Consider the following 12047-nt stretch of genomic DNA (forward strand, 5'->3'; position numbering starts at 1 on the left):
CAGGAACCACCCTGGAAGCTGAGGCGGGCCTCCGAAGGCCCTGGTGGGAATCAGACGATCGGATTTGTGTCCACAGAGCCCAGCTGGGGGCTGGAATGTGGGGCACGGTGGGGGGAGGGCGTGGTCAAGACAAGATTTTCCTAGGTGAGCGATGATGGTGGCGTGGACTGAGGCAGGGGATGGAGAGAGAGGCAATGGCGGGTTTATATGGAGAATGCAGACTCTCTGGGATGCAGGTGAGGGAGGGGACCTGTGGGATGGGGAAGCTGAGGGCAGAGTCCAAGGGGAAGTCAGGATGCTCTGGTCTGGGCCTCCAGGAGGATGGTGGTGCTTCCCATGAGGGAGGGAAGGAGGGGTGGAGGAGCCAGGTCAGCAAAGCAAGGGTACATTTTGGTGCTCGGAGCAGACAGGGGGAGATGCCCAGTGGTGGTAGGACGCTGAGGTCTGGAGCCCAGGAGAGGAGGTCAAGGCCACAGGTCTAGGTCTGGGAGCCAGGAGCTTAGCTCAGGGGAGCCTTGGACTGGATGTAGTGGGAGTGTGCCCGGGAGAGCTGGGCAGGCTGGACCTGGGAGACAGCATGGGTTTGGAGTTCAGTGAAGAGACAGCCATCATCTTGGCCAGGGGGTTCACAGAGCTGAGTGCTGGAATTCTAGAATCTTCTGTTGGTCTCTTCCTCCACGGTCTCTCCTTCCTCTACCAATCTCACACACATCGATAAGAGGAACTTTGCTGAGATAACTGTCCTAGCAATACTACTGATTAAACTACTTTTGACAGCCTCCAATGTCAAGCTCCAACTCTGCTGTTGGGTTGAAAAACACCTCCCTCTGTTACAGTCGCTGTGTTCCTTCCCTTGGTCACTACGTACCTACCTCTCGGCCCCCAAGTCTCCTTGAGGGCCTTCCCCTTTCAGGCCTCCCTACTATCTCCAAGGTCTCCCCTCCGTCTTGCTGGTCCTCTCCTCTAGGATGACCGGCCTCATCCTCTCCACCGCCCACATCCTGTCCAGCCTTCTACTCCCAGAAGCCTCTCACAGCATCAGGCCCCCTTAGGGGTCTTACTGCCCTGGGCACTCTGGGCAGTATTTCATCATTCTTGACGTTTCTCTAATTCAAGTGTGTCTATTGAGTTCCCTGACATTGATCAAAACCTCTCTAAAGGGAAAGGACTTGCTTTTCACATCTCAGGGGCCGACTGCACCAAACTTGGTCACTGTTTCAATAACGACCGCTGGCTGACTGCAACCCCAGAGCCAAGTGCAGACCACAGGCAGGTGGACGACAGCGAGCACGAAGCAGGTGCCAGGCAACAAGATAAAATCTGACAGAAGCAGGCAAAGAAGTGCAAAGGAATACACCCAAACAGGACTCTGGCCTTATTCTGGAATGCTTGAAATTAAAAACTGCAGACAGATCAATCTAACACACAGTATTTAGGAGCTGAATGGCTTTCTGACCAAACAAATGTTGGGTTCTACAAAAAAAATTTGAAAACCCACAGTCTGTAAACAAATAATAAATTTATCGTAAATGCAATCATAGAATTTGAAGAGGTCTGCAATAAAGCAGAAGGATCCTAAAACAATCAAAAAGATATTTTAAAAAGATGGAGGCAGGAGTACTAACTTTGGGTTTAAACAGTTAATCTGACTGAACCTTAAACTTAGCATTGAGTTTCCTACCAGCTGAAGCCAAGAAGGAAAGAAAAACCCAGTGAAGGACAGAGCAGAGGCCCTGGAGTGAGACACATCTGGGCCCCTGTTCTACAGCCCTCTCGACAGCAGTGAGTGGGCAAGCCAGCACCTTGAGCCCAGGGTGCGGGCAGGGAACAGCTGGGACTCTCAAGGCTGATGCTGGGGATAAATGCAGAGGGAATCGAGTCAGTCCAGGACTAGGGACCCCCTGTGCTCTTCTCTGCAGCAGACCTCACAACGAGAAGCCAGTGGCAGGACTCCAGGGGCTAGCATACTGACCTGGGGGCAAGACCGACCTCGGAAAGTGGGGGAGCCTGCCCAGCGGCGGGCGGAGTCACAGACCAAAGGGCACCACTTCCCGGCCGCCTGCTGGAAAGCCCTTTAAGAAGGGCGGGGACCTGGGGCTGGTTTACTCATGGGTGCTTGGGCTGTGCGACCCAGCAGACACTATGGTGTTCAGAGCATCTGTGGTGGGTAAAGACCCCAGGTGGAGTCCGCAGCCAGCCACAGGGGACAACCGTGGTGCTGATGCCTCGGGCGCTGGGGCCAGGGCACGCATACACAGCAGAGAATTACACAACACTCCAGTTACACTGCTGCTGGACCCTTTGGGACAGGAAGTGCCTGGCCATGGGCATGGAGTGAGCGGGTGGCCAGAAGTGTCAGACCTACCAAGTTCTAGCGTTAGGTGGGGCTAAAGACCCATCGCCCCACGGAAGTGGTGTGTGCAGGGTGAGCAGGAGCCAGGCCGGGGGTGCCGTGGGGTTGCGGAGGCAAGTTCGCCTGGACCACCATGTCCATCAGCCCTGTCGCGTAAAAACCTCTGCCCCAGTTCACACCTCCTGCGACACCAGGTTGGGTTCCTACGACCAAGTGACCAAATTCGGTTCATGGGTTAGCTCGGTACACAAGTGAAAGCTGAAAGCGGACAGTGGCTGCACTACAGCTCCAGCTGGGGGTCACCCTGAAAAGACAGGGACGGGGACAAGTGCTCCCGACGGGGAGACCCTGGGTAGTGCATTTGGTCGTGCACTTCTCGTGGAAAGAGTGGTGGCCTGAAGGAATAACATCTATGGACTCACCGGGCGTGGTGAAGGGCTCGCCTGGGTGGCCAGGGGACGGGAAGGTAGGGGACGAGGCTGCCTGGGGAGAGGCGTGTGGTCCGGCAGGAGCAGGCAGGTAGTGTGACACCCAGGCCCCCATGCTCACCATGAACGCCCAGCACAGAAGAGGTGGGGACAGAGCGATGCGGCAGGTGGCCGTCGGCCAGCCCTGGCACCGCTCACCCCGGGCCGGCACGTGAACAGTGCAGTCGAGGTGGAAGGAGGCTGTGTGTGGGCCCCGCTCTCCAAGGTGGACTTGGCTTCTGAGGGTGAGCGAGGGCAGTGCTGAGCCTGGACACTCCACCACCTGTCCAGGAGAACCGACTGTGCCTGAGAGCCAGGCTGACTCTGCTGGGCCCTTTACTGCTCAGGAAGGGGTGCTGCTATAGACTGAAACATGTACCCCCCACCCCCAAGTTCATATGCTGAAGTCCCTGACCCCCCCAGTGCAACCATACTTGTAGACAAGGCCTTTAAAGAGCACATGTGTGCTCAGTCCTGTCTGCCTCTTTGCAACTCCATGGACTGTATCCCTCCAGGCTCCTCCATCCATGGGGATTTCCCAGGCACGAATACTGGAGTGGGTTGCCACTTCCTTCTCCAGGGGATCTTCCCGACCCAGGGATCAAACCCGGGTCTCTCGTGTCTCCAGCATTGGCAAGCAGGTTCTTTACCACTGGGGCCACCTGGGAAGCCTTTCAAAGAGGTACTTAAGGTTCAATGAGGTCATAAAGATGGGGCCCTCATCCAACAGGACCGGCGTCCTTGGAAGAAGAGACACCAGGAACACGCAGGCACCAGGGAAAGGCCACGAGACACACAGCGAGAGCCAAGGAGAGTCCCGACAGAAACCAGCCCTGACAGTGCTGATCTTGGACCTCCAGCCTCCAGAGCACTGAGGAAAACTTCTGTTGTTTAAGCCACCCAGTCCACGGTCTTCTCCTGGGGCAACCTGAGCTGACTGACACAGGCCACAGTTCACTTTACCTGAAAGTGACACATTTTCCGGTCTCAGGGCCACCTGCCTTCTCTGTCACATGGCAACGCTCCCTGTGGGCTGGAGGGCTGTGTGAGGGGCTGACCAGGGTGCCAGATGACATCTCTCAGATCACAGGCCTGCTGCCAGCCGGGAGGGCAGGGCAGTGCCCAGACTACGGGGCACAGCAACCCTCTCACAGCATGACCCAGGGCTGCCCACTCGCCAGACGGATGGACAGCCAGGTGAGGCGAGAGAGACACCAACTTGCAGATGGCACCTGGCAAGGATGGCGCTTGGGGCTCCAGTATGCAGAACAGCCCAAATCAACGACTATCACTCAGGCGCTGTGTGCCCAGGGGGCGGAGCATATGGCTCCTGGCAACCAGGGGTGGGAGGAGAGGGGCCCTGACGATCGCCCTCCTGCTGACCCACTTGGGGCGTCTGGGCTCCCTGTCCCATGACCCTGGACTCCCTGGTTTACAGAGCCTGGCTCACAGGAAAGGAGGTTCCAGAGGGGACAAAGCAAGAATACTGCTACTTCTTAAGTGACCGTTGTGGTCCTGTCAGTTTGGGCTCTTCTGACCAAAAAAAAGTAGGCAAGGGAAGGAGTCATTATCCTGCAGGAGTAATTAACCCTGATCATTAGGAAAAATTCAGCCAAGGGCACACAATGTGGGAGGGAAGACCCGGTATGGCGCTCGGGTAACCTGCGAGGGCATCTCCTAAACCTCCTCACCTGTGTTCTAGCCGACACATGTGTGGCAGACACATGTGTGGCAGACACAGCCCAGGAAGGACGCGGGGACTGGGGACCCGGACGCCACAGGGCTGAGCACCTGTATTTTCATCCAGTCACCTTCCAGGTGGGGCCGGGACTCTTAAGTGGACCACAGAGGAGGGGCTGGTCACCAGGGTGCCGTCGAGGCGGGCTGCCGCAGGAGGGGAGGCGGTCAGTCCTTCGGACCTTCCGCTTAAGGTTTTCCCTGGGAAGAGTGCCCCTGCCACCCGGGAGGAACTGCTCCAGGAACCTGAGTGAAACACGAAGCTCCCAGCAGCACGAGAGGCGGTGCTCAGGCCCCACCTCCGCCAGGAGTGGTACTCAGTCTTCCTGCTGTGGGGTGTCAAGGGACACCGCTCTGTGGATGGAGTGCAGCTCTCAAGACCCAAAGTCCACCCCTGCGTCTGTCCGGACTGGAGACACTTTGGCAGACACTCTGTCAACGCCAGGGCTCCTGAGCCATAAGATTAGCTCTCAGACCTTCCTTGTGACTGGTGCTCAAAGGCCCCCTCTGTCATTCACCACTGCTCCCCCAACGCTGTGATCATCCCAACAGTGCTGTCGCATCAGCTCTGCATGTGAGAATCTGCTGGGGACGCCAACTTCAGAAACACAACCTCCCGTTTTGCTCAGGGAACCCCCTCTCAGGCAGCCCACGGGCACCCCAGTCAATGTACTTCTCCCTGTCTGCTCTTCTGTGCTGATGGGATGGTGCTGCCATTGAATCCCTCGTTAGCTGAGCCAGCCATCTCAGATCACACACACTTCTTTCTCTCCCTCTCAGCTCTGTCCAGGCTATTGGAAAGTATTTATACTCATTATCACTCTGGACGCTGATTATTCTGAGTCCTCATCCTTACCACTCTTCCTTCCATTTCCTCAAAGACTTTCCCCTCTTCCTCCTACTAAATACAGGCTGAGTCTGCTGCCTACATTTCATCCCAGGTGTGATCCTCTGCAGTGGTCCCCGCCCTCACTGGCGCCAGGGACTGATTTCACAGAAGAAGAATCGGGGGTGGGGGTGATGGTTCCAGCACATTCCATTCGCTGTGCACTTTCTATTATTATCACATTGGCTACACCTCAGATCATCAGGCGTGAGATCCCAGAGGTGGGGACCCCTGACCTGTTGGGTTCACCTCCCAACACTACACACGGACTCTAGCCATACCTGCAGCCCTGATCTCTCCAGGAGCCGCGTCTGTCTCCCCACGCGTCAGCTTCCTTTACTGTACATTCTGGAGTCAAATACACCTGCAAGGACCAGCCTTCACTTCCTTCTCTCTCACCTGCAGACCTGGCCCACTGATAAGGGAACCCCTTCTCCCCACCCTAGATGGAAATTCTGGGACCCACTGACGTCCAAGGATGTCACACCTGACATCACTTTCCAGACCACATGCAATGAAGATCGACTTCTCACACGCAATGCGGGCAGGTGATGTGAGAGAGAACAGAACTCTCTCTCATACCCCAGAGGGTAAAGGGGATGGAGACGGGAAATGACAAGCCCAGTGTGCTGGATCACAGAAGCGCCCAAGCAGGCTCAGCTTGACTGAGAGGAACCCTGGGGACACCAGTGTGGAATCATGTTGTTTGGACGGAGCCGTTTTTGTGGGCAAGTGCTCGATATTTCCTGACGATTAATGACAAGGCTGAGAAAACCCAGCACTTATCTGACTGGCTCGTTGGTTGTTTCCTTGAACTTCTATTACCTTCATAGTCTCTCCATTTCAACTAAGGAAAATCAAGAAGTCTGATATCTGCTCTTTACTCCAGAGCACACAATAATAAGCATTTTAACAGGAAGACACTGTGGCTTTTACAAGATGATAAAAACAGATAAATATTCCGTCTTGTTAACTAGGTTGGTGTTTCTCTAAGAAATCATGCTTATCTATTGGAAGTGGAGCGAGAGTGTCCAGTTTGACCAGTCTTTCAGTGGCAAGTTACTTTGTTTTTTTTACCTTCCAAAGAAAACACTAAGAATAGTCGCGATCAGAGACCTTGGAAACATGTCAAGATATCCATGATGCAAGGCAGAGGAATGACACACGGTCCCAACCACATGTACGATCTCAGAGGAGACGTTTACGCAGGCCCCTGAGTACCTCTCAACTTTCGATTGTGATTGTTATCGTTTACCTGCTGCTGTCTTTGCCGCCTCACTTGTGCAAACTGTGACAGCATCAGCTGCCTGTCCAGCAGCTCCATCCTCTGCTGCCTCTGGATGTCCACTGTGGCCCCCATCCCGACCCTGGCCTCGCTGGTGGGCTCCGAGGATGAGAAGAGGGGCTCCAGGGTCCAAGCGCAGAACTTGGCCATCCAACTGGGCACATACAGCACCCTGTGGACTTGCAGCGTTCTGCTGTTGTAGCAGATCCCAGAAGCCTAGAAGAGAAAGAGTCCAACTGCATTGTTGACAGGTCATAAAATTTTTAGGGAACATATCTGACACAGAAATCAGTGACCGTAAAATACTTCAGGTGGTGCTTTTGCCTTCACTTTCGTAGGGTGAGGTAAAAACCAGAATGCTTACTGAGTTGCGGGATACTAAGCAGGACAAACCAAACCAACAAAACACTGAATCTCCTCAGTAAACAAATGTGTTTTTAGTAAGTTAGAAGAGACAGCAAAATCCTACCTATTTAACACTTGAAAGTACTGGCACCATACTTAAAAACAATGTTGTCTTTCAGAAAAAAAAAAAAAAGCCATAAAATATCTGATTATCAAGACACTTTCACACCGTACTAACTTTGTGGTTACTTTTATTGGCAGATGGCCATCAGAGAGACATACTGACATAAAACAACCCTAATAGTCAGTGATGTGACCCAGACATACCTTTATCAGAAAATAAAGATGATCTAAAATGTATATAATATTTTAATAAATTTATCAAGTACTGATTTTTCCTAGATTTAGAAATCCTTGCCAATAGTTAGCAATGAACAGTTCTGCTTACTATTTTTCATCTTTAAGACAATTTACATGGTAAGAGGAATCTAAAGAGTCCCTGTGGTTTTCTAGGTAAACATGAGAATGGCTATTCCTTTGTTAGAAATCTTCAACTTTATGAATCTGATTCTTAGGATAAGAAGTTATTCATATCAAATCAGAGCAGGTTTGATAACTTTCTAGTAAGAGAAAAGTACACTTTAATATTTTATGAATAAAATTACCTAATTAGGCAAAAATCTATTGAGAATTTGCTATATACCAGGTGCTGTTCTAGGCACTTAAAACTGAGCAGAAGACAAGATACATAAAGCCCTACTCTGACAGTCATGGTCAATACGGAGATCGGACAATAAACAAGCAAACATATAAAATGATTCCGGATAAGATCTATGAAGGAATTACAGTAAGGTGACTTGGAGCAGGGATCTTCTTTAGCTCAGGTGGAAGTGACACTTGAGCAGAATTTTTAAGGATAATGAGGTGCCAGTGATTTGATGAACTGGAGGAAGAACCTTTCCGGCAGAGAAAACGGCAAAGGCAATGCAAGAATGAACTCGGGAGTATCTATCAGAAATCCTGGTGGAGCCGTCAAGTGGGTTGTTGGATATAAAATTCTGGAACTCAAGGGAAAAGTTAGCAGAGAGAAAGATTTGAGAGTCTGTTGTATCAGACTACATTTAAAGCATGAGAACTAGAAGAGACAATAGGAGGGTGAGGGGATACTACAGAGGAGAGAAGAGGACTTTGGACTGAACCTGGGATACACCAGGATTTTGTAGATGGACAGAGTAGGAGAAGCCGGTGAAGCAATCTGAGAAGGGGCTGCAAGTAAGAAGGAAAACTAGCAGAGTTTAGTACTGCTGAAGCTAAGAGAACCATGTTTTAAGAAGGAAATAGCCATGTCTAATGCAGCCCAGAGTTCACATAAGACGTGAGAGAGGAAAATGACCGTTGGATTTGGCAAAATTAACCAACTTTGGTGCAGTGGTAGAAGCAACAGACACACTGGCGGAGGCTAAAAGGCGAATGGAAAAGGACTTTTGATTTCAAATAGTTTCCATGCTACTTCCTTCGTGAATTGTACAAAACAACAAAGAAAACGAAAACAGAAACAAGCTTCAGATTCGGTGCAACGAGAGAACATCTGTAATCCTCACCACACCAACAAAACGGAAAACACACTTAGCGGTCGCCAGGAAGGGTAAATCCACAGGTGGGAGAGGGGCCCTGGATGGATGGCAGAGGAAGGTGGGAGTGAAGGGGAGGATCAGAGGACTCAGTGCCAGAAGCAACCAGTCTCCTCTGCAGGGAGGAGGCAAGGGCTCGGCAGGGCCTGAGTCAGGGAGGCTCTGGCGAGGGCAGGGCAGCCCCTCGGGGGACACCTGGGCTCCACATGGTGGGGGCTCCAGACAGACACAGAGGCCCTCCGTGGATGTCTTCGGAGCTTCCAAAAGAAGACCACAGAGGAAATGTATGAAGAAGACTTTGTTTCAAGAGATAATAACCGAGTTTTCCAGGATGAACAAAGAATATAAATACTCAAACTGAAAGTGTAAGAGTCCCAAGAAAGATAATAAAATGAAATGTACATCTAGCTCCATGAGAGTCAGAGAAAGAAATCCTTAAAAGCATGAACAAAAAAAAAGAACAAAACAGCTCATTACACAAGGGTGAAGTCACAACCCATGGTAGTCACGCACTGATGGTGCGCCCTGGGGAAAGTTCAGGATGAAAACGTAGGAGAAGGCACCCTTTGCTTCAGATAAACAGGTCCCTAGATGGTCAGATGCACAGCTCAGGAAGTACTTTCAGTGACCTCAGATTCCTGCACCTTCATGTATAAAGAGAAGCACTAAAATGAACTTGAGATTCTGCCCTTTGTGATTACTGGTAATCTTTCAGCGGGATGTAGGCCTGACTAGATGTACTTCCCAGCCAATAAATCCATACACGCTTGCTTCATCGTGATTTGTTTGGCTTCATGACACTTAAAGAGTTTATGGACACTTTGGTGTGTATTATATATCACGATAAAATGACTTAAAAATAAAGAATAAAGGGTACAGGATAGATGAGGTAATTTCAGGGAAGCATACTGAGGCTTATCAGATTATAAAGTATGCTATAAAGTTTGAGTAAGCAAAACAGGGTGGTCTTTATGGGTGTGTATGTGTTAAGTTGCTTCAGTCATGTCTGACTCTCTGTGACCCTGTGATCTGTACCCCGCCAGACTCCTCTGTCCATGGGATTCTCCATGCAAGAATACTGGAGCCGTGCCCTTCTCCAGGGGATCTTTCCGACCCACGGATTGAAGCCACGTCTCTTCTGTCTCCTGCGTTGGCAGGTGGGTTCTTTACCACTAGTGCCACCTGGGAAGCCCCAGGTCTTTATCTAGAGTGTGTCAAACTGATGTAAAGAGCAAGGGCAGAGACACAGACTCCATTACAAGGCACCTGGTACACAGCAGAAATGGGTATGTCACACACGAAAAGAACACACAGGCCACACGGAAGGAAGAAGTCAAACCAGCCCCCTCTGCCTGATACCACACAAAACCTCCCAGTGGGTTAAGGACACAAATGTAATTTACAAAACTGCACATCTTTCTGCGCAAATATAGAAGGGACATCTTTTTGGCACCGGGATGAGAAAGGATTTTTAAGTAAGAACCATAAAGCCTAGATTATAAAAGAAAACATATATTCATCTACTTCATAATTTAAAAGCTACAGTAGGCTAAAAGTTACATGAAGGGGGCGAGGAAGTAAGGATTCCTTTTCTGAAGGTCTGAGTAAAAAAGAAGATGGAAAATGGAATTGTGCAACAGCAAAAGCACAGTGATTCAGCTGAAGACAGCAAAATGTTGTCATAAATATCACGAACTGTGAAAAAAAATCTGAACAAATCAGAATTGTGAGATTTGAATTAAGTAAAAAATTTAATTTTTATTTTTTTTTCATCTCAAAGTATCCAGCTATGATGGTGAATTTATCCATTTGCCCATAGTTCTAACCCCAAGTACTTGGAACATGTTTGTGTATGTGGAAGCTGTTATCAGGCACACATACATCGACCCTTTTATCACAATAAAGTCTCCTTGTTTTCAGTGATACTCACAAAGTCTATTTTGTCTTAGATTAATGTGGCCACTTCCGATTTCTATTTCCGTATTAATCTCTCTCCATCCTGTTACTTTCAGCCTTCCGTGTGTGTGTGTCTGCGTTTAAAGTGTGCCTTGTGGACAGCACACAGCAGTTTCTCACTTTTAAATCCAGTCTGACAATCTCTGCCTTTTGATTAGCATCTTTCCCTGTTCACACTTAATATATTTACCTTGATACAGAGGAATTTTGCTGTTTGGTTCTATCTCAACTGTTTTTTGTTCTTTGCTCCTACTTTCTTATTTCCTTTTGCATTAAGCAAATACTTTTCAGTATTTCATCTTAATTCCTTTAATGGAATTTTTAAAGCAATATCTCATATTTTTTCTTGTGTTTGCTCTAGGGATTTCAATATACACACAAGGTGCTTAGAATTAATACCAAAATACTTCAAGTAAAATAAAGGAAACTTACGAGAGGAGAGTTCCATTTAACATTACCCTCATTCACTGTGATACTTTTCTGTCCTAATACATTATGAACCCACATAACAACTGTGTTATTCACGTTTTATGCAATCATATGTCTTAAAGAAATAAGGAAAAAAGTAATGACAATGTACAATTGTTGCCTGTACTTAAGGAGCTCACAGTTTAGTAAGGCGGGGGGTGGTTCTTAATGGGAGGGGTAGGTCAGAGATTCCTTTAAGGAATTGAGGAAGGCTGAAGAATTTTATTCTCTTGCCCATATCTATCCCCCCACCATTACATATACAATTATGAAATCATGTGTTCAATTTTAGGAGGGACAGCCTATGAAGAATTAGTACATTCTACTCAGCAATGAACAAACGCATGACTGTAAATTCTGGCAGGGATAAAGTGTGCTCATTGGCGTAAAGCTCTATTCTAAGGCTCACTTATCTGAATGTATGTATGCTCTGGAAGGGGAAGAATTCTGGTTGATTTTGATCACTTCATGGCCTCTGCACCTAGAAGAACGTCTGCTGGGAGAATGGTGAGTGAATGGTCTAAATGGTCATCTTAGATGCTTTTAAAGGAAACTGGAAAGGTACCAAAGGACACACTTTTTTGGTGCTAAGTTCATACTTCCCATATGACAAAAACATAGAATCCACTGGTTCACGCCTCTGGTACCTCAGCACCACCTCAAGTCGTCAAATAAGTAAAGTGCTACTGTAAAATGTTTTGGGCGATGAAATAAAAATTTTTATGTTAAGGTAAGACAAGAAAAATTTAAACATAAAATTTTCTCTGCCCATTTCGTTGCTTCCCCTCTTCTTTACTGAACTGAACTGAACTGAACTGCATCTTTGTCATGTGCTTACCCAGCCCTCCCCATCGGCAAAAATTCTTGCTCAATCACAAATATCAATCTTTCTCCTTCTGGCGCCTGCTAGGCAACTCCT

The 12047-nt window shown here is 48.9% G+C and overlaps 1 protein-coding gene across 1 annotated transcript in view; it reads right to left on the reverse strand.

The window, feature by feature from the left end:
* UBAC2 (UBA domain containing 2) overlaps positions 1-12047 on the reverse strand; it is a 143575-nt gene that overhangs the window by 34146 nt on the left and 97382 nt on the right. The window contains exon 9 of the mRNA XM_010831559.1: positions 6699-6944. Coding sequence (XP_010829861.1) covers positions 6699-6944 — 246 coding nt within the window. The remainder of the gene's footprint in view (positions 1-6698; positions 6945-12047) is intronic.

This window comes from Bison bison, unplaced genomic scaffold (genome assembly GCF_000754665.1).
Source record: "Bison bison bison isolate TAMUID 2011002044 unplaced genomic scaffold, Bison_UMD1.0 scf7180017864527, whole genome shotgun sequence".
NCBI classification, from domain to species: Eukaryota; Metazoa; Chordata; class Mammalia; order Artiodactyla; family Bovidae; genus Bison; species Bison bison.